A 26,555-nucleotide genomic window follows, 5' to 3' on the forward strand; every position below is an offset into this window, starting at 1 on the left:
GAAACATGGAACGCATAAATAAGTTCACGGGTGCGACTTTACTCTCTTTATTAGAAGTCCTTCTTAAAGTCCCATCACCTTCCACGATCCTAGCTTTCATATGAATCAGCGTTTGAGAGAGATCCAGGTACTCATCGCCGCTTCCACCAATGTCGAACTCTAGAGGACCTCCATCGGAGACGTTTGAAAGCGGGTAATAGGTAATCCATTTTCCGCTTTCTATGGTAGTCAGCGCTCCAGGCAAAGTGAAAAGGTTGAGTTCAGATTTCGCCAGTTGAGGAGAATCGTTCGAGAAAAGCCATCGCGGATCGAAAATATCGTGTGTGTTCATGCTAAAATGATATGTTTCGCCTTCTTACGTTTTCTTTTATAGCCCGCTCCAACCATGGATCGAGTTTTGGCCACTGCTTTCTCTGTCAGTATCTTTCCAGCTTCACTCATCCTTCTTTTAGCTGCTCTTTTTTAATGTTCTCACCTTTCAATATGTCATCAACTATATCAACACCAGAACGTAAAATCTGCTTGCTAACAGTTTTAGCACACTTTTTCAGAAAAGGCATGGCTACTCTAAAAAAACTTCCAAATATATTACCTAGGCCATATCCTATCTGCATTACAACGCCGGAATAATACTGCAGTCCTTGTCCTGCTTGTTGGACATGGTAGTCTTCAAACTGTTTAGTGCAACAATGATATGGAACCTTCATCTTTCGTATCTAATCCTTAAATGACTTCACTTAGACCAATGTTTTTATAAGAGCTGTCTCATGTGGACGTGAAGAACCAGAATCGTTTTTCCTCTACTGAAAGGTATGTGATTTCCCGCTCTATCCCGTATTTCTATCTCTATAGTCTGGAATTCTTTTCGAGCTATAGAGAGACAGTGTGGTCTATCATAATGAGAGCTTATAACCCCGTTATCTTTTCCTTTGAAACGCACGTTCCCATTCACCAGTCAAACTTATTGGAAATGGCAATCTTGTGACAAAATGGGATGTAGTGTTTTCAGGATAGTATGCTCCTGAACTGTCGCTGGGAAGTGTTACATAGAACGACATCTTGTTGAATGACTGATAAATGCGTGTAACTGTCACTTATATGTGCTTGAGATGACTCACTCATGCGCTGAACTTGCTGTCGTAGCGTTTAAATTTTATTTTACGAAATATTCCGTTCTACCTCTGAATTTGCGCCTTTTTAGAATTTTCGCAACTTGATAATATTCGCTCGGCTTCACTTTCTGCAATTCAGATTCGTAAAAAGTACTTTGAACTATCTCGCCGTCAGAGTCAACTATCCTGTACACAGGAAGAAAGCGCTCGAGTCTCTCTTTAACAGTGAAAATTTCACGCGTCCAATTATGCTCTTATCCTTTCTCGAAAAGCCTTTTTGAACGGCTTATGCGAATTTTATCTCCAATGTCAAACTTGAACTTTGTATTCACGGGTTTCAAGATATCCTAATACAGTTCATTCCAAACGGTTGATTGATTCTCTTCAGTAACAAGAACTGGTTCAGTCTTTATACTGCGATGCCACGTGTTGTTGTAACTATGTAATAGTTTGCTTAACACGTCTATGTATTTATGTGTATTCTCATGAGTGAAATATTTGAACATTTTTTTTTGTTTTAGAGTTATATTGAATCTCTCAACGATGGAAACTTTTTTCTCGCTCTCTGTGGAAAAATGTATGACGCCCATCGATTTTAGATAAGTCTGCAGAGTTTTATTTTTGAACTCCGAACCTTTATCGGTCTGCAAACACTTGCATGCGTGATCTTTGAATATTTTTTTGAACGCTTCAGTAACTTCTTTTCCAGTTTTATCTTTCAAAGGTATGGCCTAACCGAATTTTGATAAAACATCAATGCATGCAAGTATGTATTTGACGCCTTTGTTCTCCTTTTTCAATGCTTGAATGTCTACCAAGCCGGCTTGAAACTGTTCGTTTATACTACCCACTATCACTCGATTTCTCTTGAAATTCTTTCTCGAGGGCTTGTGCAAAGTAAATGCTTCGTTACCCTGCAATAATTCTTTGACACCTTTCAAAGTCACGTTTTTTCCGCTTTCTCTAAGACGTCTGTGGAATGCTTTGATATCGCCGAAACTGGCCGATTCTGAGAGGGTCGTGTATATTTATCCATATTTTTCAATATCTGATATTCTCTTCCTGAATCTTATTGCATCTTCGACCCAGAAACCCCATTTATCTTCACAGCCAACTACATAATATGTACACTACATTATATTATAATGTAGTATTTTCGTTGAAGCACATTTGTTTCCTAACACCGTTCATCAGTAAATGATAGTATTATTGTGTCATATTAGATTAAATGCCAGAAAAGAGAGAGAGAGAGAGAGAGAGAGAAAGAGAGAACACACATGTTTATATATATATTTTCACATTCTTCATTGCTTCTAAAAAAGTTACAGGCATAAGGGGTCATTCAAGTATTACGTCAGCATCGAGGGGGGAGGGGGTTTCGGATTTGCTGACTTTCGATGACAGGGGGGGGGGAGGCTCCCTTTTGAAGATATGAAATATTCTAAGCTGCTGACGAAATTTTGCTGACGGGGGGGGGGGCAGTGTTTTGTTGACTTTTGCTGACAAGGGGAGTAGGGGGTCCAAAATGGCTGAAAATTTGCTTATGTAATACTTGAATGGCCCCTAACCATTGAGGGGACGTGATTCGTTCAACGGAATTTTCAAATATCTTGCTTTCCCTCTAGGTACTTTTCCAAATTTCTTCTTTTGCAGATTATGTCCAGTGAGTTCTATAATATTCGTTCCCGGAACCACAACACCGTCTTGAACCAGTTCACCGTCTTCATTCCAAAACAACTGTCTATTGTTCACTTTTATGGTGTTGACCAATTCTTTAGCTCTCTTCTTCTGACTCGGTGTGTCTCTACAAATAATGATGTTCTCAAAAAATCTGGTCTCATATCTTCTTTTTCTATCATTTCAGTATTCACATGATCGATATTTGCGAGGTATCTTTGTAATACCTTTAAATACTGTTTCGCTTTCACATCACCTCTGTTCTTTTTTCTTGAGAACATTGGTGATATCATCATCTAGTTTACTTAGATGCTGTTCTACAGCGTTCAGATGTCTATCTGCCGGGACGATGACGTATTTTTTAGCGCGCTCCATTCACGAGAGAGAATATAACGGATATTGCCGCCGGTAAAAGTAAACTAAGGAAGCCGTTGCCTCTCCGAACCAAAATACGTCTCTTTTTATGTAGAGGGAGACTTAGACTTCTTAGACAGATTTCTGAGGATTCGTATGTGATAACTGAGCTTGGCTTCCTGAGTTTTCGTGACAGGAACATTACCTTTTAACACGTGAAGACAAACTTCACATAGAGCTCGTATGACACCGTTGCTGCTTCATTTTAACAGTTCGATGCAATTTTGACCTCTAGAACAGGTTAATTCTTTAAGAATTTCTGGAGTTTGTTGCGCACACCTCGACATCTTTATCGTTACTGACAGTCGAATCCTCTTTCTCGCATATAAATACCGTATTTGACGGCTTTAAGCAGTGCGCAGTGGGAAAAATTAAATCCGTGTTTGAAACAGCGGACTTTGGGGTTTGGTAAGGATTGGGAATGAGGGTAGCCAGTTAGATCATAGCAGCATCTGCTCAATGAACTTGCATTTCTCAGGACCTTTGCAATAAATAACAGGAAACGAAGCTGTTAGCAATGAAAGAATTCCGGAAAGATTCTCATAAGGCACGTCACCGTCCATCCAAGAAATGTGATGTAGATTAGACATCACTGTAGCAGACGCCCTTTCTTCACCACTCAATTCGGACCAGTCATAAGGTGGTTGAAAGTGTAATTCCCACATAACTACTACCGTTTAACGCAAAATGTACGCCAGTTCCTTAACTATAAATCCTCTCTAACCACATTGGAAATCTTCAAAGTCTAAGACGAGAGAGTCTTCCATGATGTGACCACTTCGACTGCTTGACACTATCTGGGTTGATAAGTGCTATGGCGTCAATAGCCATCGCTATCAGATGAAGCGGGAGAGGTCCAATTTCCAGCCCAATATAATATAATAATAAGAGAAAAGGGGACTTGAGCCATTTAAATTGTAAAAAACATGCTCTTTCGCCTCCATCAACACTCCTTAATTTTATGGCCACTTACTTAAAGGGCCCCTTCAAAGTTTGCGTAATAGCCGCTCCGTATTCTTCTTTTCTCTCTCTCTCCCCTATATACTGAAGCCTATTGACCATTGTATTGCCACCTGCAGGCAATTGACTTTATTTCTGACTTTCTTGCTTCCTCTCTACTTTTCTTTTCCTTCTTTTTTGTACAACTCCCCCACCCCCCCCCCCCACAGAAAACGTCTTCCTCCCATATGCTTCGAAGATCGTAGGGGGTGAACCTTGACCAATGATGTCAATTTTAATACAATTTGTACCTACGTAATCCTCATCACCCAATGGAAGGATCTTTCTTTGAAGCCGGACTACCAATTAGAAATAGGGGGTTGGTACCCCTCAAAACTTTACTTTTTGGAATCTTTGAAAATTTAAAGCAGATTGATTAGTGAAAACTAGAAATCAAGTTGGAAAAAAAATGTAGAAAGAGGAGAATTTTTTGTAAACACATTTTTCAACTGTAGCATCAGGAGCGGCGATCATCCGTGATGAAAGGGATGGAGGAAAAGGTAGGAAAGAAATTCTTACCACAATTCTAGTAAATTATAGACGTTTAGTTAAAACCTAAATTATGAGGAATTAACAGGGGGCAGATGGCGAAATTAGGCATAAAGAGTGATTAAAAGAGAGTTATTCCAACATCAAGTTAAAATTATTATAAGTGAACATACAGTATTTTGTTTATGTATTATGCAGAATTTGATATCGTGGAAATGGATTTTTCTAATTGACTTTTATTTTGTGTAAATATAACTCGTTCTTTTCATATGATCATTTGATTAAATATTAAAAGCTATTGAAATTTAACTGATTCCTTCTTTTCATGAGTCATCGTTTTTATTCTAAATGTATATTGGACCACTAGGAGCCTGGGTTAATCTGATAATTACATATATATATATATATTCTTCCAGTGGTTCGATATAACATAAGCGTAATAAGTATCACCTTGTACTCAGTCGTAATTATTCTTCTGTATTGGGTTTCAGGTCTATCAACAGGAAACCGTAAGCGGGCTTACAGGCATCGTTAAAAACCTCTTGAAAAAATGCTAGCTTATCCGGATACATCTGTCCAGCTAAATGTTGAACTTGACTTCTATCTCTCAGATTTTTTAACAAGACCAGATAATGCAGATATATATAATGGGCGTTCAAAGATACGTATCTGGCTACCTTTGTGAAAGAAATTTTGAACGACGAATATTCCGGAGAGAGGTTCCTGTGATGGCTTCCGCGGATAAACAGATTAGTTAATCGTTTGTCATTGCCTAGCTCGGACATCATATCATTGATAACGAATAGCATTTGCGAGCCTATGTAGGATTCGTAGTCTATGGATAAACCTTCTACGAATTTGATCCCAGAGATTTGTTCGTAAAACGATTGATTTAGATTCCGTAGAACCATACTATTTCCGTCGGAATTGGGTGTATCATTTTTTCAGCTATAAGTCTTGAAACAAATTGTGTTTTTCCCCGAAGAAGTCGGTCCAGACATTATACATCCGAATGGTTGTTTAAGCTTCAACTCATCCATCGCAAATGACAGATGAATGGAAACCCTGTTCGTCGTAGGTAAACATTGCCAAGCTGGATAGAGTGAGTATTATAATCATGAGTACGACTATGACCCCCATCAAGGCCTGTCCTGTGTTGTTAACTTTAAGGCGTCTTAACTCCAGTCACAGAATAATCGATAGTTTTTTTTAAGAGAGAAATGTCAATATATTTTTTTTATTCTCTAGGGAAAAACTTTGAGCTATTGCATTATATTTTAAAGGCGTTTAAAAGAGAAATCTTCTGCCTTTTTTTGTGAATATGACATTTTCGAGCATAAAGAAATATGCCTTAAAGAAAAAATAAGAGATTATCACTCGAATATATCAGAGGCCAACAGTATAAGAAATCGGTACTGTAATCACAAATCTTATCTGATATAAAAGCAGAGATGTGTAACTGAAGTAGAAGATATTAGTCGCTTCCTAACCGGCAGTATAAAGCGATCACAAACAATGAATAATACTCCCCGGGGGTTGACAAGTAAACAATGAACGCGTGCTCTGAATGAGAAGAAGTCTTAAAGATATTATTTCTCACATAAAAGTCATGAATATCAAATGAATTACGATAACCACTATCTTGATAATAAAAGAAAATTTATTAAATGAAAAAAAAAATACATGGGGAAAGTAATCAATACCGATAAATACATTAATGAATATGGTGATTGATTGAAACGTCTTTCAGCCTTCTTGATCAATTCTAAAATACTAATTGATTTCACTAATTCAACATCCAGAAAATCATTGAGACGTATGTCGCACATCAAATTCAACTATTTCGTTTTCACCGTCATTCGGTATTACAAACTTAGCTGTCGTGGGGTTCAATTCTCGGCGGAAATGGATAAAGGATTTTAGGAAATAAAATCTCAAAAATGAAAACATTCGGTGGTGCTGCCATCTGCTGTCGATCACAGTAAGTCATGAAGGAGCATCATCATTGGGAGGGGAGTAGGGGGTGTGTCGCTTCCGCCACCAGGCCGCTGCCTACACTACTTTTATCGACCCAACCAACGCATCCTCATTTACCCATGTAAAAAACAGAAAATGGCATCGACGAGTTTTAAAAATGTCATTTAACTTTTTGCAAAAAGGATAAAGCATCAAAAATTCAAGAAAAAAAATGATAAATGCGCTTTTGTTGCGGGCTATAATCATTATAAAGAGGGACATCTCTATTTTGGCAGTAATCATCCGCCGCATCAATTAATCTTACCATGTGTCCAAAATGGATACTTAATTCAAAATTAAAATAAAAACCCCTTGTTTAAACTAATTGCTTTGTAACAACCCACAAATGTATTACTTGCGATAAGCTTACATAAAAATCATTTGCGTCTCCCTTAAATCCTCTATGGATTCCTCCTTGGTTTTAACGAAACATCAAAGCTTATCATCAGGCCTTTTTCTCCCTTTTTTTTACCTATACCACATTTTAATAATGAATGGAATGTATTTTTACATATTCTGGAAATTTCTTATTTATTCGGTAGACAAAAAATTAATACAATGCCATTAATTTCTTTTGTATGCTCTTCTATTTTCAGATGACAATGATTATGCGTTAACCGTTATCTTGAACGGGGAAGAATCTGAATTGGAATTCATCGATAGCTGTTCCATGGATAATGAGGTGAGGTTTTTGAAACTTTAATGAAGAAATATTTTTTGAATAATTTTTTACGTCTTATTAACCGCTTCGCTTACAAGCGATTGGCAAGAAATTCGGATAATATCTGCTTGACGAATCAACGATATATATGGTAACTTCGTCCTAACCTAACCGCATATTAAAAAAAGGAGGGAAAGAAAAAGTAGAAAAGTAAGGAAAAAATGAAAGGAAAACACAGTATAATACATAAGTATATAAGAGAGAGAGAGAGAGATACTTATCTGTTATACTCTTATCTCCCCTATCTGTAATACTTACAGATAATAGAGTAGATACGAAGTAGATTCCTCTTTTCAACCTCACCTACCTGTTCTTTCGCTCTTAGATGTATATAGTAGAAGGATACATCATGAAGATAAAAAAGTAGGTTGTTGCAACTTTGTTGCAACCTACGAAAGAGGAGAAAGGACAGAAAACAGAAAGAACTTTTTTAAATTTATTCTACTGGTGTTTGGATGCAATATTACGTTCTTGATCGTAAAGTGGTTAGTGTTCGGAAATTTTTTCGATATCATTTTTGTATCGAAAGAATCGATGTGTTATTCAGCATTCAAGTGTTTTTGATGTTTCCAATTGTAAATGTAAGTTAAAGGTGAAAATTGGTTTATTTTGAATTAAAATTAGTTCATTTTATGAATTAACTCGATAATGTCATAAAAATCATGTTCTACACAGAAAATTTTGGTCGTGACCATATTTAAAAATATTTCAATCAATATTTTGATCAAATTAGATTCAGTGAAAACATGATTTCACTTTCAAATTGAGTTTGATGGAAGTGTAGGTGTCGCTGTGAAAGTTCTATAGTGAAGGTGGGGGGAGTTTTAAAAGGCTGCCAAAATTTATTGTTTATGAACAGTAGTTTTTCGTATTTTTCGAAGCATCAGCTAATCTTCTCACAAGTACCATTCGAGAGGAGTTTCTAGGAAAATAAGCAAAACAGTATAATCGAAAGTAGTTTTGAAATCAGTGAATAATAACCAAAAATAACCGATTTTTTTTCAAAAAACAACCAGATCTAAATGAAGAAATCACAGGTTTAGGCAATTATGTTCACCATATCAAATTGCTTGAAGCGGGCAGCCTTAATTTTTTCTCCTATTCCTACATTTGTTTAGGTGAGTGAAATAAATAAAATATATTTTCATAGCATATGTATTAATATTATTTGGTCACAAAAGTATTCGATTACTCGATTAAAAATTTTGATTAACCAGTTAAAAATTTTATCGATTCCCAGTCCTACTAACAAGACAACGTTCAACCACATACTTGATTACTTTCTCAACAATAATTTCATCATCATCCATCGCCAATAGTGTTTAGGATGACATACCAGGAAAGCATCTGCATCTTTCTCAAAATACCACGAAATTAGCCGATCAGTTATGGAGTTTTTAGTAGAATCTTCCTCAGAACAACATAGGCAACTTGCAACTATGTTGCACCAGACATCAGCTGCCAGAGGTAGATTCACCACGTACTAAAATGCTATCTCCTTGTCGATTTTCAATCGTCTGAGTATTCTAGATGCTGAGTTTAAAACCTAATTTACCGCGTTACGCCATGCCGAACCGCCCAAAAACCGGTTTTTGACGCAAAATCACCTCAACCACACCTCAAGAACCGGTTTTGAGTGATTCGCCGAGGCGTAGCGCTGCTTGAATCAGGCTTTCCATTGTCCGAATTTGGCCTTCGAACCATTCCCCGGTTGAATATGCGTAACTTGGAAAATTCCAACACACGCACATATTACTCTCCGGAGTGTATGTATCTAGGGTATCTAACGTATCTTCGAAGTTCTTGAAATATTTGATGCCAATTGCATTCGAACCCATCTTGATGCATTAGGCACTTCAAAAACAAATTTTGTTATCGTAGAATCGTCAAGGCGGCTAACGTTAAGAAATCTGTTGTTAGAAAAATATATCTATTACTGGATCAAGTTTTGGAACCGAAAATGAAGAAAAATGTCCATAAATGGTCAACGTACGCTTGTGTTAGAAGCAACTCACAAAATAATTGAATACTAGCTGTTTTTGTACCTTTTTATAGACGAAAACATACGCCATTACCATTACAAACTGTAGAAAGCGTAGTACTTTCTCGAAACTTTCACCTCATAAATCATAGCTGACAAAGTAAAAAAGGGAAAATATAATAGTTCAGAGTAATGTTTATGCCATAGCTTGGGGAAAAAAAGCCCGATAATAATGACAACAAAAACAACATGGCTGCCTTAAGTACAGATGGTTATCTTAAAGGTTAGACGTATTTTTCTACGAAAAAAGACCAAAACAAAATTGAATACGTGGTCTCTTTGCTAATAATTTCTCTTTGACATTCACGTTTTGCAGTATCTGTCTATAATTTTATTCCAACTTTTTTGTCTTTGCCATGTTTCTAACATTAATCTGTTTTGGTGTGTGTGAAACTAACTTCTTTCGAGTCTTGTAAAATGTTGTCCGCCATGTTTTATCATCCGGTTTAACGATGGTCAAGTATTTCAGTTAATAAATTTTCTCATTCAAGATATTGAAAAACTTTCTTTCAAGAACAACTTGTTTTCATCTTTATCTAAATGAAAATTTTTAGTTGAAGTTAAAATGGAATTAAAAATTGGACATTGAACGACAGTTAATACACTTCCGTGACATATGGACTTGAAATCAGACTAAAACTAATTAAGAAAAGAATCCCCCAGTTGCCACAGAAGTGACATTTATTTATTTTTTAGTCCCTAGTTTTTATCCTTTGGATACCGATTGACACGATGTCGATGTTTTGGAAATCTGGCAAATGCTATCTCTTTCTCTTATAGACGTTTAAACGCCTTTAAGACAAACTGCGTGGGTCTCGTTTTAAACGACAACTAAAGTTTGACAGTAAAAAAAAAACTAAATAACTTCAAAAGTTCTCTCGAGATTGTTTTTCTCTGGTGGATTATACGTTTTTTGCTGGGATTTTCCAGGTCGATGATTTTCTCTGAAAGTTTATTGCGAAATTTTTCGTATAAGATCGATTATATTTCTAAAGAATTAAATTGAAAACATAGCCGTAAAAATAAAATTTGAGCTTGAAGTATTTGAAATTTGTAATTTTTTACTTCTAGTGTTTCACTTTTAGTCTTACCTTTTATCTCCTTGTGCTTTCAGTTTAGATACACGGGGATGGTTTCAGAGATTATCAGGGTATAATCGGTTCTCTATGGCTTCTTACGCATACGTGGGTTGGAACGACATGTGAACTTTAAATTTGCCCCGAGTTCTGATGTCTCAAACTTAATTTTAGTAAAATATGAAACTCGAATCAAATATTCATAAATTATTTTTTAAAGCTATTTTTCATTTTCTCGAGATCATTTAGGGAAGATGGATGACATCACTGGATAAAGTCCATCGAATAAAGAGGAATGCTAATGGCACTAGAAATTGCTAACATGGGCATTTAGTACCGCAAGATAAAGTCCATTAAACAGATAGGAATGCTAATATTTGACCTTTGGTACTTTCCCACATCCATTGGTTCAAGTCGCCATCCGATAAGTTTAATTCACTGACCAATCAGAAAGCAAATACTCCATACTTTCACGATCGCCTCACAAAAACATTAAACACGTTCAAATTTGCATGCTTAAGTTCAGGTAATTTCTTTGAATGAAATGGGGCGATATATCGCCAATCTTTTCACATCAGCGCATGCTTACGACCAGTCTCTCCATTGGAATGTGACAATGCTTTACTTACTTTCAAACCAGCTTTGACGCCAACTAACACGAAAAACAACCTTCTTGATAGTCACACGCATGCGTATTCTGACACTTTTAACGTTCATCCGTGACTTTTCGGACGGTATAAAAGCGGTATTGAACTATAAAAATATGAAAGTAATTTTGCAGATTGCTTCATGAAACTTCAAAGCTTAAAAGTTTTGTCCGTATATACCTATGTAATCGAGATGTAGACTACAGAAAATAATTTAAACTTCTAGAAAGACGTAAGCTTGTGGAAATGATTTTAAACTAATTAAAATGATTAATGAATATAGTGCGAAATGATTGATAACATAATTAATGAACTTTAGTACAGATTTTAATGCAAACAGTTTAGTCTTTTCCTGGTAGTCACAAACTGCAGTCATATAATTGAAGGGTTTTGAACACTTCACTGACTATATCCAAAAGACAAATGTCCCTTATGCATCAGCAGTACTAGGACCATTTTCGTCTCATAAATCATTAGTGATGTGACACCAACACAAGTCTATATTTTCGAAAACTTTATTCTTGAAAGTTCATTTCGATTATCAATTACCGTAATTGCTGGTTATTACCTATTACGTCTGAACAAAAACTTTTGCCAACAAAGGACTGTTTTGGATCATTTTGTTCTCTTTCTGGAGAACAACTCCTTTTTTTTTTTCTCCATCTAATTTTCCACTCAAATAAACAACCGTGGCTATATCTTACTGAAGACTTCAACATGATGGATTGAGCACTCGATAACACTTAATACTCCCGAGAGAGGGACAGAAAACCGCTTTAAAACGTTCAGTGGAATAGATAGGATTTTTGACAACATCCACGCGAATATGGTTCCTTTAAGGAATACCGTGTGGCCACTTTATTATGACCACCTCGTCAATATTTCGTTAGACCAACGTTTGCCTTTGGGCGCGGTAGCCCAGGTCGATAAGATACTAGCCTAAAGTACCAAAGGATGTTTAGAGGTGTCGCGAGTTCGATACCCGGTTCGTCCTTGTCAGAAAACTTTCTTGACGCAGGCGTACAACAAAAACGGTGACATGACCGCAGAAAAAATTGCTACCGCAGGGAGTCCCCATCCAGAAGTTAGCGCACCAACCTCTCGATGAGTATAAAAAACAAGCCTGCCGTTCGGAATCGGCAGTAAATTGTAGGTCCCGGTCTAATTAGCCCTTGTGTGCAGAAAATGACTGTGGTGCGACAAAAATGATCAATGACCTTTTGCCTTTACACAACATTGATTTTTCTTGGCATGTACTCTACAAGTTGTTGATAGGTCGTTTCTGAAATCTGAAACTATGCTTGATGAATAGAACTTTCCAATAATGTGAGATTAGATGGTTGGGGATCTAAATGTCTGATGACTCTATTAACCTTAGGACCGTATACGTACCGAGATACAAAATGTAATTTTTTATACGCTCGCTCTGTTCTCTAGCTTTCAATTATAAGTTTATTACCATGTCTCTTCAGCTCAACAAAAAAATATCCCCTGTTTTGAAGTTCAATACTAGCTGAGATATTCGAGTTCAAAAATAGCTGAAAATGAGGGAAAGAACAGCATACGAAGCATAAAACAAACATTTCACTAAATATATGTTCTTCTCTCCCTAATTTTCAGCACTTTTTTTAACTCGGATATATCTCAGCTAATATTGCCCTTAGAAACATGGACTTGTTTATTTCGGGCTTAGAATTGACAGGACAATAACTGTCTAATAGGAAGTTAGAAGACTGGGCGAGAGCATAAAAAAACTTAAATATGTGTATCAGCACATATACGGCTCCTGGGGAAATAAATGACACATCCAAAATGAGTACATTATTCGGATCCTTTTTTATAACTCAAAGTATGTTTCTATAACCAACGGGTGAGAAGAAAAAGGCCTAGGAAGGGACTTTCCAGGAACGCTGCATATTATACACTGCCTGGCCAAAAAAACAAAAGCCGAACACTCCATTTTTTGTCGGATCGGCTTTAACAAAATTTAGACGCAAAAATTTGCCATCATGTTCTAATTTTAAGAAGCCATACAATATCCTAACACTAATTTTTAGCCAAGTATGGATCGATACTTTTGATTAAAGGTTACGACTTTTTTTCTAGCCAGTATGTTAGACTAAAAGGTACACAAAAAACTCAGTTTGAAGAGGTGGTATATGATGGTAAATACCATCTCTTCATACAAAACGCCAACTGGAGCGAAAATTGCTGTAGTTAAGGGAGGCTGCTGACTCCACTCAGCGCTTCACGCTACTAATGCGTGTTGTAAGGAAATTGAAAAGTGTGTCTATGGTGTGTTGTTTGATTGACGCACTCTTGCCCGGTATGCAGGAGGAGCCGGGTTCTATTCCCGGAGGAGACAAATAACTTTTCTTTCCAAATATCAGTTTCGGCACAACAACCAGGAAAATTCAATTTCTCAAAACTCAGTTTGTTAACTTATTGTTGCTAGTTTTCATGGAGGAACTAGTTCATAAGTTTTATTCATAAGTTAGAAGTTGGCTTCCAGGATGACGGAGTTTTTTTTCTCCGAGACATTTCCGTTGACGTGTCACAGTGCAATCACTGTTGGATACACCAACGTGTGTGACTCGTGTTAGAAATCTGTAAGGAAATTGCCTTTTATTTTGCGATGCCGTTTTTCTAATCTAGATGATGATCGACTTCCATTTAACAACACGACACACACGAATGAAGCATGGATATTTTTTTTTATTCGTAAAAAAGAACGAAAACATCTTCAAAAGAAAAGTGCTGGATCCCACTTATGTCACAAAAAGGATATGACATCATGTCACGCGAGAGAATGACATCAATCCACCAGACATCTATCTACTTTTCTACCGAAGTTTTGTTATTAGCAATTTCTCATGAATAACAATCCACTAAGCGTATCTTCTCGGAGGAATAAAAGACGCGAAATTTCGAGGCATTTAATGTTTAAGCAGGTCTAAAGAGAAAATATAAGCCTTGTAAAACGAGACTAGAAGACTCGACAGTTTATAGACGTGGAAAATCTTCGGTAAACAGTTTGTCTATTTACTGATGTCTACTCGCCAAACTCGTATGTCTTGTTTGAGTCAAAGCGACTAGTCTATGATTTTATGGAGTTTAACGCCAAGAAAGATATATATTTTTATTTTTTCGATCTAAATCAATATACTATCCGATATTTTTTGCATAAAATTGCATTTTTATGTGATATATTATTTTATACACTGAGTGGCCACTTTATTATGACCACCTCGTTAATATTTCGTCTGGCCATCTTTTGACTTTTATCATTTAAAAACGAATACTAAAGCAAATATTAATGCTAAATCTCAGAAAAATAAACGCAAATCATTTTAGTCTTTTTTGTGTTCTTAATAAACTCGGATCATTAGTTTAATTATAATAATTAATCGTAAATAAGTATTTAATAAATTTCATTTTTATATTTGTTATGAATATGTGAATTATCTTATATAAGCATTTTGTTTTAATGGTTTTAGTTTTTCAGCATTAAAACTATAAATCTTTTTTCGAATTAAAGTTCAAGGAGTTTTGTTTTTAAAAATAGAATTCAAAAATAAAATGCTTATAATATTGATACATTTAACTTATCTGAATGTACACGGTCTGTACAAAAAGTTCTCTGGCTACACACGCTTTCAAGAATTCATAGAGTTTGTCGAATTCTCTGGGTAAGCAATTTTCTTGAATTCCGTATAGGAGTGTTGCCAGTTTGTTCTTTGTATCTAGAACAGAGCCAAAATTTCGGCTTTTTCTTTAGCAGTTTCATTTCTGGAGACAAAAATGTTGCATGCGACAAGTCTGATGATAAGTGTACCATAGGATATCACTATCACCTTATGTTTATTCAGAAACTGCGGCACTACTGGTGCAGGATAGCTAGCTCTATTTTCGGGACAGAATAAGGCCCAGCTTATTTACTTTCACAGAAAACATTAATTGTAAGAGCTGATTAATTTTAATGTGAGTGAATTCAATAAATAGTAGTAAGCACTGAGTCATTACTCTGATGGCTGATATTTATCTTTCAGCAATCTAATAGTCAAATGTCGATCTTTGGTTTTTGAACTAGAGCATAAACATTTTTACTCTCGAATGTTTCCCTTGGTCCTCGTCTTCTAAAGACTGGGGGTATATATAGACTGTCCATATTTCCCCCAGAAAATTGCAGAAATTTAAGATCCCAAACACGAACAATACGAGAAATTGCCAATTGTCACCAGTAATGATGCCAAAGGTAAACAAAGGTGCCAATTGTAAATAAAAAATTTCCAGTGGTGGGAAATGAAGCGCTACTGCAAATCACAGTGGAATGAAATGTAATTCATGGGGAAATCTTTTTTTTACATGACAAATGCGTGAGATGAAAATTTATATTTTTAATCATAATGGCATAATAAGTTGGGAAAATAATTTTAATTCTTTAGTACAGAATTGAAATTAGGTCGGCTAGAAAATAAAGAAAAACAGGACATTTTCGATGCGTAACTCCTTGTTATGAAACATGATTTTATGGCATGATATCAAACATGTAACGAAGCAAAAACTCTCAACAGAGAAAAGTAGGTCATGTAAACTCCCAGTCCGGAAACTTTTTTGCACAGACGGTTTGGAATATAAATTCGGCCGTTATTTAACAGAACATAATTTCTCAACGGTTTTCACCAGATGCATAAAAATACGAGTTAAACTAGCAATCATGAAAACTTTTTAAATCAAATACTTCTTGCCAACCGATGACTTTTCTAAATCCGCCCTTGATATTTATTTATTAAGTGCTCGCGGAATTCCAAACATCGACCGAAACAACCTCAATCTCTTCAACTAATGACAAGACAAGAGCTGGGCTCAGGAGGAAAACAAAGAAAGCCGCGAAAAATCAGTAAAACAAATGAGCATCATAAACATTAAGCCTATTAGATTGGCAAACAGCCCATGTGGGAAAGGAATTAGCTTGTGAAAGGCTCTCTCTCTAGCTGTTCTCATTTAAGTTTGTCTTCCCAATTAGATGCCGTGAGCTGCTAGATAGATTCTTCTCTTTTTCTCTCATACAAACTTGACTGAGAATGCATTAGGAACTTCCGGCAACAGGATCATGTTCCACTTAGTTCCAGAAGAAAAAAAAAAGTCTACGCAAATGCAGCGGTTAGTCAAAGTGAATGGAATGAATAACATTACGTTGGCTGGCCATTTTTCATTCCAGCTAATAGTTTAGAAAGGAGGGTAATACACAAGACTGATTGTTGAACAATAATTTCAAGCTACACTTTGTTTCGTATATTCCAGTGATTCTATAAAACTTCAAGCGTCCACGGTTTCCTTAGCATAGCAATCATTTATTCGCGGCCACTCGCCCCCAGTGGTAATTTACCAGCGGCTCCTCTGGCCTTAGACATCATTTACCATCAGTTTTTTACTGTATGGACAATTTACCTACACCCCTTTGTTTAATGATAGTTTATCTATGCGACTCCCTAAAACCGGTTCCACACCAGCAGCGCCATGCCTCCCTGAGACGTTCCAAAACATGTTTTTGATGTGTGGCTGAGGTGATTTCGTCTTCAAAAACCGGTTTTTACGCTTTTTTGCATGGCGTAACACGTGGTGAGTTGTGTACCCGGCTTTAGTTTAAAATTTTCATTCAACTACGTATTCGTCAGTTCAGTGGTCATTTACCACCTGTTCTTTCTTAGTTATGAAAGTGCTGCGTCCTCAATAAGGAATTACTTCGGGTTTTCTTCCAAGGTCGCACATGCGCACTGTCGACAGCTGCTTTGAGAAGCCTTACGCAGCTGTTGCTCTGACTGTTAACACGCGGATGCCGTGGTCGTCCAAAAAGTTGGACTTCTGTGGTTTTTCCAACTTCTAGGAGCAAATACGAACTGATCTCTCATTTAAAAATAGTCTCTCCACAGAGAGGAAACAGATTCACAAAATTTGAAATTCATGCATAGTACGTGATATAGGCAAAATAAACTGCCGAGTTGTATGCGTCTGAATTCGGAAGTCAGATGGCAGTACTCCTTGTCAGTACACCTACCAGACATTCTTCAGAAACAAACCTCACGCTAGGTAAAAAACATATACACGGCACATTCCAACATGCATCAATTCGTTAGGAGTTCGTCAGAAGAATGTTTACGAGTTGCACGTGCAGATTTTCAGCAGTAGTAGCATGTGGATACCAAAAAATAAGGTTCAGTGTGTGCTTAGGCTAGCTAAATTTGAATAAACGTGATAAATCACAAGCACGAACTAGAATGTGGAGCTTCTAACATCAGTATCGACAACGTATCTCTACAGCAGTTGATTTAATAACACCTTGAATGCTATTTAAAACATTTAACAAGGGATGAAGCACCATTTGGACATCTACAGAGCTATTAAAGGCGCTTACATCGAATTTCATGTAACCTGCAAATAAACTTGAAGAGTCACCTTTAATGCAACTGAAATTTACAACTAATCATTTGTGGTTCTCTGATTAAAAGCCTAAACTTTTAGATATCTTTAGCCCGTACACCCTGTATCTATTTAATATTAATGCAATTTTTTTTTTTAATTTCGACATTATGGGGTCACGGTATTAAATTATACACACACAAATTCAAAAAAAAATCCTATCCGCTGAATACAAGTCTTTCAATCGATTCTGATTTAAAATTCGAGTTATTATCATATAAATTAAAATGGTCAGCTGTCGGTGATAACCCGTTTGCCTCTTGCCGATCCAGTTTCAAAAGAATGCGTCTCCCAATTCAGTTTCGTGCTTAAAATACTTCAAAAATCTGTTAATCTAGCGTGGGGCGATATTTTAGTTTATACACAAACGTGCCTATAAGTGAATAAACCAATTATAACCTTGAACGAGAGGGTTTTATAATTTAAATTTAATACTCGAGGACAGACCAAAATTACTCGAATTAGTTTTAGGTGTAATACGTATCCGAAAAATATGTGGTTAAATATTGTTTGGTCCCGGTATTTGTTGGTCTTGCCATCAGGTGCGATTCGATGTGAACAAATTACCACGAGGATCTGATCAGATCAATTAATGTGTCCTCCCTGAAGGAATGTGAGAGTTGGCAGCTAAATGTAACTCGAAATCGCAACGCTGACTAATCTCGAGGGTATGTTCATTTACAGAATTTGTCAGTCGATTTCTTGATTAATTTGTGTTTCCGCTCGAACTTCGTGCTCAATGTAAACACCGAATGTTTTCTAGAGATGGCGCCAACTATTTCGAGACTGGATGGATTTGAGGCTTTTATTTTTAGAAGTTAATGGGGGAAGTAAAAGATTTTATTTTTGGCTGAACTTAAATATTTTATTCCTTTTCGAAAAAAATGTGAAATATTAAAAATAGAAACTTGGTTAAATTTGCTCAAAATTTAGGAGCAGAAACGGAAGGTAAAGGTAAGAAAATACCAATGTCGCATGTGGTTATTGTTCACAGCCCTGTGAATGAGATTAACCACTTTACGATCGATCAAGGACGTAATATTGCGTCCAAACGTCAGTGAAATAAATTCAAATAATTCTCTCTGTTTTCTTTCCTCTCTCATCATCACCACGAAACTTTGTTGCAACCCTTTGAAAAAAAAGTAGTTCTTTTTACCCCCGTGATGAGGAGGTAAACAGCTTCTACTCTAAGGTTAAATAGGTTCTACTATATGCATGTACATAAGAGGAGCAAGGGAACAGGTACGCGAGGGTAAAAAAAGACATATACTTCATACCTACTCGCTCTTATCAGTATTACAGATAAGAGAGAGAGAGAGAGAGAGCAGAGTAAAATATACTGTTTTCCTTTCATTTTCTTAGTAGTTTTATACTTTTTTCCTTCCTTTTTCTAACATGCCATTACGTTAGAACAAGGTTATCGTGTTTATCGCCAATTTGTCAAACAGAGATCATCCGAATTTCTTGCCAATCGCTTGTAAGCGAAGCGATAGTCGTATGTCGATGAAATCAATGCATGTAAATGTATACGTTGATGTCTGAAGTCCAGGCACTTATTGAATACTAAAGTGTTAATGCACTAAATACATGGATTATTATTGTTATCAGGAAAAATGCAATCATTATTTCTTAGTGCTGTAAAGTTTAGTAACGCTACTCAATTCGTAAAACCTATCGCAGGATAAATGTGCAATGTAAATGACCAAACTGTGGCAGCGGTTTCGCACTGTGGTAAGCGTAATCCTGGGGTGTACGTGAGAATAAGCACAAAGATGAAAAAGGAAAACGGGGGTAATGTGAGAAAAGGAGTAGACTACGTTATAACGTCTTTCCAGGCGATACTTGAAACATGAAAGTTTGGAAGCCACTTATTTACAGAAATGTGAAGCATTTCCAATGTAATGTCATGGGGTTACCAGGATATCGTGAGTATTATCGGCACTTTAAATTTCGATTACTAGTCGAGAAAAATTGACAAATAAATGAAAAATAATCTCACACAGAGGTCGGATAATGGTAAGTGCAATTGTACAAGACTTTCTCTCATCCAATTAAAACTATAAATAAACTCTTTTAGTGCATTTTTACTGTAAGAACAGAAGGTGAGTGATTCCGTTTGTTTCCTTCCAGACGGACGAAGAAGGACAGGAAGGCAGAGAGAATTCCTCCAAGTTATACATTCCAACCGCCGATGCTTTCGTTGTTCTATATTCTGTTACAAGCCGAAGAAGTTATCTACATGCTTTGAGAGTATTGTCAAATGTTCAGAGTAATTTCTTGAACAGCCCGATTATTTTGGTTGGGAACAAGTCGGATCTTGTGCGCATAAGAGCCGTAACAACTGACGGTAAGTGATAATATTATTTTTAGAATCACTGAAAATCGTCCAGTGGTCATTAGTATTGACCAACTCCCTTGCAAGTTAAAACAAATACCGATGCAGATTAGAAAAATAAAGCGGCCATTAATCGTTGACAACGTTGTGTCCGTTTGAGATTTCTTTAATAATCCATGTGTATCAGGTACTTGTCGTTATAACCGGGTAGAAATCCAAGAGCCTGAAAGCAACAAATTCGCAATTAGCCACCGTAATTTCCGATGAACTCCCCAAGTTTTGCAGGTTAATTAAGTTCGACGCGAACACCATTAGCGGCTCTGCAGGTGTAAAAACGGTATTCAATCTTTTGGCAAGTGTTTAGTAGCATTTGAGGTGTTATTAAACCAATTCCTACACAAATATGCTTTTGATGCGGATTTCAGAGGCTCCACATTAGACTGAGTTCGTACACGGCATTTAAAACGCGTCACTGATTTAAATTAAGCTAGCCAAAAGCACGCACTGAACCTTACTAAGTGGTATCCACATGCTGACTGGCGGTCAGTGCGCGACTGCTGCGAAAAGCAGTTGCCGACAATGCACATATGCAATTTGGTTTGAAAAGTTGGAGCAATGCCCCATCGATGATGCCGCACTTTCATAATTGAATACGGTAGTTCTCTCAGTATAAGAATTTAGTTCTGAATACCTTTAGACCGGACATCCTGCATTTTTACCATCTCGCTCTCACCATTCTCACCATATTCTCCCTCTTTTGGCGCTAAGCAAAAAAAAAATTGGTGTAGTCTGTGTAATATGCACACGGCCAGAGTACGTTCTTCGAACACTGAATCGCGTGTTATGTAATGTATTAATTAAATTGGTATCATCAGATTTGTCTTTGGAATAGCTAACGCACGATATCAATGTTGTCTGTGTGCGTTGCAACCCCTCGAGATATAGCGTAAATTAGTTTCGTTACGAATGCGGTCGCGAGCCTGGCGCTCATTAATTTGGATTCAGAACCTTTAAAGCCCTAATTTACATTTTAAATCTTTTCCTCTCTCACACACGCAGTAATAAAATACACGTACACCACTCTCTAGTCTATCTCTTCACGGGGGGCCCCCCAAGGGCCCCAGCTCTTAAGTCAGCTTATAGCCCGACTTAGGAGCTAGTCACTGGCATTAAAATTCTGATTCTGGTTCCCTCCAACGGCTTTATTTGCTTGTGGATTCAGACCACGATGTTCTGAAAACGGCTCTCCATTACAGGGACAGAACGCGTAGACCAGTGAAAGAAAAATTATATTTGTCTATTTAAAAAACGATAACAAATTTCTTTGAATTTTTGATCGTACTTCGAACATTAATCAACCAGACTAATTCATCGTGAGAAATCCATATCCTCATCAAACGAAATCAATCAACAATTTTTCATACCAAACAGGAAAAAACAACATCTAACATTGAATTTTCCGATACAAATTTCAGGAAACGCAAAAAGTAACAATCAGTTTTTTTCGAATCAGATCCAAATATTGAATAGGACAGATCCTTTTTCAAAGCTATTCTCGCAAATTCCTCAAAAATTCCCAATTTTTATGAGATGAAGGGGAAAAGAACCGAGAAAAATATCTCCATCGTATGAAGAACCTTGTTATCTATTTTATTCGGGACTTTTTCCGGGAAAAAAAAAATTGAGAAATATCATTGCTTCTCTCTCTCCCCGCTGATAAAAATTAAAGAGCGGAAGCTTCGAAAGATTCCGAATCTGTTGTATTCTTCGGATACGTGTTTACTTATCTGAATGGCATGGGAAAAAAGTGAAGCAAACCTTTCTCAAAACTCATACCGTGTAAAAATAAAAAATAAAATAAAAGAGTAAAAAAAAAATAGCAGAAAAGTAAGTTTATTGATTGGAGCGCTGCCAGGAATTCTCCAAATGAAATTACCCGGAGTAGTATGACTGAAACTTCCAGTGGCCCATTACCCAGTGCAATCAAATAGAAAATAAACCATTCGTCAAACGCGACGCAGTGCGCTATTCAGATAAAGTTCTATTCATTTTATTTATTTACTTTTTGGAAAATCTTAAAAATATAAGCGTTTATTTATTATTTTTTATTGCTGACGTGTGTTTGTATGATTATGATGCCGTCGTTCGTGTGTTAACAGGTCATTGGCCATTCATTTCGCTTTAACGGTTTCGAAACTTTTTACCTAGGAATTTGCGTTTTTGCTGGATGTATAAAAGACTTATAATTTTGTTGGAGAAAGAATATATCGTTTGTAAAAAATATCTTATTTTATAGAAGTGCCTTTCAGGCTGGGTTTATGTTTTTTTAGGCTTGATGTGGAAATTACTTGCAGCCCTATATGGTGTTTTTATGCATCCCCTTCCTCCCGAAAGGCAGGCTGGCAGGGCTCTATATTAGAGGCCCCGAGAGAGATCGATCTTGCATATTTTTCACTCTAAATTTACTAAAATGTCAGTGTACGGTGCTCGTTGAACGTCCTACTGGAAGGGGATGGTGTCTAAAACTCTGGCGATTGCCCCAACATTCTTATATCAAGATTTTGGAGAGCTTTGTGGCCAAGACTCTTAACGGGCCTCTTCATTACAAATACAAAAGCCCCGCTTACATGGGAAATGAAATATTCCGGGAAGTTACCGGTAACAGGGATTTCCACTAAATCCCGTTTAGGGTACGAACACAGTGCACGCTAGTTTCCGATTATGCTAGTCGACGCCGTAACGGATTGGTTGAAAAACTGGGAATTCAGGTTTTTAATCAATCAGCAACGGTGCCGTCTTGCAAAAAAGGAAACCAGCGCGCATTATGATCGTACACTTACATGGCGTTTAGTTTATGCAGGTATTAAAACCTTCTTTCCGGAAGTCACATTGGTCACGGGGGTTGAATGTAAGTGGTAGACAAGAGCTAACGGTAGTTTTCGTGGTGCTAAAGACTATGGGAGAGGAGATTGGAGTCCCCACCATTCCTCCCCCAAAGAAGATGGGCTTCTTTTGAGGAATCTGCGCCCCTTCATTTTTTCCTACGAGGAAAACAAGTTGCCATGCAGGTAATAATCACCAAAGCAACCTCCAATTTTGCACTTGTAAACGGGGGCTAAAATCTAAGCCACAACAGGCAATTTCCCAACAAGCTGAAGTCATTGATGTTCTACGGAATTTGTAGTGTAAAAGAACTTGAAAAATATAAGCTCTCATAAGGTCGGTTATTCGCACTATAGTCCTGTTAGTTGTGTCATCATCTTGTGTGGGTCATGACTCTTCGTCGACTTAGTCCATGAGCCCATCCGGGCACTCCTAGAGATTCAGATGAAAGAATCTTATGTCTATCATGGGGAAAGCATATCGTTTGTGGAGAGAAATGCCTGATTTATAGAAATTTTTGTAGGGTCAGGTACTTTATGGCTCGGTGTCAGAATATTTTGCTGTCCTCTAGTATTTTTGTTCTCACCAGTTAAAAAGGGAAGTTGACAGGGCTGTGGATTAAAGGCCCGAAAGAAACTGATCTTTTATATCTTTCACTCTAAATTAATCATAAAGTCAATATACGGTGCTCGTTAAAAGTCCTAACTGAAGGGCGGAGGCCTTAAAAAATCCATTCCCCCTTCATCCGTGAGAAGGATTTCTGGTGATCCCCTAGGCCAAAAACTTTTAACGGTCCCTTGATTACGAGAACAAAATCCAAGTCATAACAGGCAATTACCCAACAAGCTGAAGTCATTGATATTCTGGTAAATTTAAAGTGCAAAAACTTGAATGATATAAGCTCTCATAAGGTCGGTTACCCGAACTAAATAGCCCTATCAGCAGCTATCTTGATTAGGCCATCACTCTAGGTAATTTTTCTGCATGGGCTCATCCTAGCACTGTCCGGAGTCTTATTATAATGAAATCTATTATTACAATTTTCGAGAGTAAATGTATACATTGGTGAAGCTGGTACCCGTGATACTGTTGAGCCATGACCCTTGCGTAAGAGGAGGGACCCTATCCGTATTTGTTTGCTAATGAGCCGGAAGACTAATCTTTTTTATATGATACGAGGGGTACCCAAAACTAACCAGAATCGCCTTACTGCAAGCGGAGCATCCGTAGTATGCAGTTCTCCTACTAGGTAAGCGTAAAATCACTCGTCCTGAGTCAACGTGCCAAGTGGCAGTGCTTGGTACCCCCTCGTATATGCATGCAAAGCTGCTTCAAGATTGATGAATTTTATGCTGGGGCTTCCTTAAGCAGTTAAAGTCAAAAATGAAATACATAATCCATGGTCTTTAAGATCATTTTACGGCTGCCCAAGTCCTGCGTTGAATCTTTTTAACCATTTCACTGTGCTGATATTCTTCAGTTGCTAATCGTAAATACAGTGGAACTTCCCATACCGGACACTTCCCATACCGGACACTTCCCGTTAACGGACACTCTTTTTGAATTACGTCAACTCGGGACTCAATGTATTTTACTATACATTAACGGACAATCCTCGTTAGCAAACAGAATTTTCGGTCCCGTGGGTGTCCGTTATCGAGAGGTTCTACTATACAACTTTTGTCTGTCTGAGCTTATGATAATATTCTATCCAGTTGGCGATTTGTAGCACTGATACTTCTTTGCGCTATAATAAGTTGCCAAAACTCAAACTCGACAAGAGACAATCAGAGAATCTGTCACCTTTTTATAATAGCCATGTTGAACTAAAAAAGTGTTGAAGCTGAATATAATGCTTTCTTTTATGTTTTTTATCTTACAGAAGGACGAGCTTCGGCAAGAGAACACAACTGTCAGTTCACAGAGACATCCGTGGCCATCAACCACCAAGTAGATGAGCTTCTAGTAACCATCCTGACCGAGATACGATCTAAGACCGAAGCCGTGGCAATGGCTGCGGCAAAGTATTCTCCTCATTGCAACTTCAATAAAGCCAAGGGATTAATCAAAAGATTTTTGAAAAAAGCGTGTTTTCAGTCAAAGTCTTGTGACAACCTCCAACGTCTGTAGATTAACAATGATTTTCCCCAAAATATTTTGTGTCAACTTCCCGTTTTGTGCCTTTCATTATGTATTTTGTTTTGCACCTTCCCTTGTACTTTTATCTGAATTAGAAAAATTTCCTGGAATTGCATCTGAGTACTTTACTGTGGTACCGAGTTATATTATTTTTCATTAGCTACGTTCATGCGTAACTTTAATGCTGGTAACGTATGATAAAGTATGAGAAGTAGTGTTTGGTGCGTTTCTGGAGTGGTCCGGTTGTTTTTTGGCGCGTTTCTAGAGTGATCCGGTTGTTTTTTGGCGCGTTTCTTGAGTGGTCCGGTTGTTCTTTGGTGCGTTTCTGGAATGGTCCGGTTGTTTTTTGGTGCGTTCCTGGAGTGGTGCAGCCATAACGTGAGTTCTGTCCCTCTCGAGTTAGTTATTAAATCGCTTTTCACATAACATAATTGTTTCTTTGTTTAGTTCCCGGCCCGTGAGGATGTAAAATTTACTCGCCTCACAATGGTTGTAAGAAAAATACGATTTTATTTGATCGTGATATCTTTTCTTTTCGTTTTACTTCTCATCATCTATGTTGAGGAAGCTAAAAAACACATAGTGTTATGGTCATAAACCGAAAGCACGGCACCACTCCCAGTGCCGTCTTAACGCATGGGCCCACCCGGGTACGGCCCGGGGGCCTCAAGAGGAGAGGGGCCCTCACAAAAATGAGAAGTGGTTAAAATTTTTGAGAATTTTCAAGGTAGGGCCTAAAAACATCACTTGACCCGGGGGCCAAATGATGCTCTTAAGACGGCCCAGGCCACTCCAGAAACGCACCAAACACAACTATTAATATGTACAGCAGGGGTTCTAAACTTTTTTTAGCCACGATCCAAAATCAGCAACAAGATCGACCCATGGGACTTCGTTTTTCGAAATTAGTGAAACCAGTGACGCAATAAGTGCATTTATAACAGGACTGCAAGTAAATTTTTAGGTCGTGATCCCTAGCTCGAGAATCCCACCTTCGCCACAGTGGTGGTCGGCTGAAGTTGGATTTCTGTGGTTCCCAATTTCTGTGGTTCTAAGCGCGAATGCGAGCCGATTTCCCAGTAGGAAAACGTCTCGCCACAGAGAGCAACAGGCCTACAAATAGTACAAATATTCAATCATTACACTTCACTCCACTTCTGAAATACAGATGGCAGCACTGAAAAATCAGACACAACGCTAGATACGCACTCAGACTGTCAGGTACACACACTTGAATTTCCGGCACAACTCACATGGTAGTAAATTGCCCATGAGGCGATAGACCTGAGTTTGTGCTCGGTTTGAAAGAAAGAAAGCTCAAGAATCCCTGGTTGATTCATAGGACCCTTCTCGGAAGCCCCTGCGAATCGAGCTTGAGTCGGGATCAAAAAGTTCAGAGTCTCTGGTTATTACTGGATTTGAACTGTTTGTATTTGGACAACGACCTGTCTCGGAAGCCCCTGAGAATGAAGGTTGGGTCGTGATCCATAGCTCAAGAATCCCTGGCTGTAAGTGGATTCGTACGA

At 37.5% G+C, this 26,555-nt stretch overlaps 1 protein-coding gene across 1 annotated transcript in view; it reads left to right on the top strand.

The window, feature by feature from the left end:
- LOC149072575 (uncharacterized) overlaps window positions 1-25,137 on the top strand; it is a 48,416-nt gene extending 23,279 nt beyond the window's left edge. The window contains exons 3-5 of the mRNA XM_089246292.1: window positions 7,304-7,389; window positions 19,803-20,019; window positions 24,773-25,137. Of these exons, the coding sequence (XP_089102418.1) occupies window positions 7,304-7,389; window positions 19,803-20,019; window positions 24,773-25,020 (551 nt within the window). The 3' untranslated portion in view covers window positions 25,021-25,137. The remainder of the gene's footprint in view (window positions 1-7,303; window positions 7,390-19,802; window positions 20,020-24,772) is intronic.
- Window positions 25,138-26,555: the final 1,418 nt, after the last annotated feature.

The sequence above is a fragment of the Pholcus phalangioides genome, unplaced genomic scaffold, assembly GCF_987345545.1.
Source record: "Pholcus phalangioides strain wild (caught in Gottingen) unplaced genomic scaffold, Ppha-v1.0 ptg000017l_1, whole genome shotgun sequence".
NCBI classification, from domain to species: Eukaryota; Metazoa; Arthropoda; class Arachnida; order Araneae; family Pholcidae; genus Pholcus; species Pholcus phalangioides.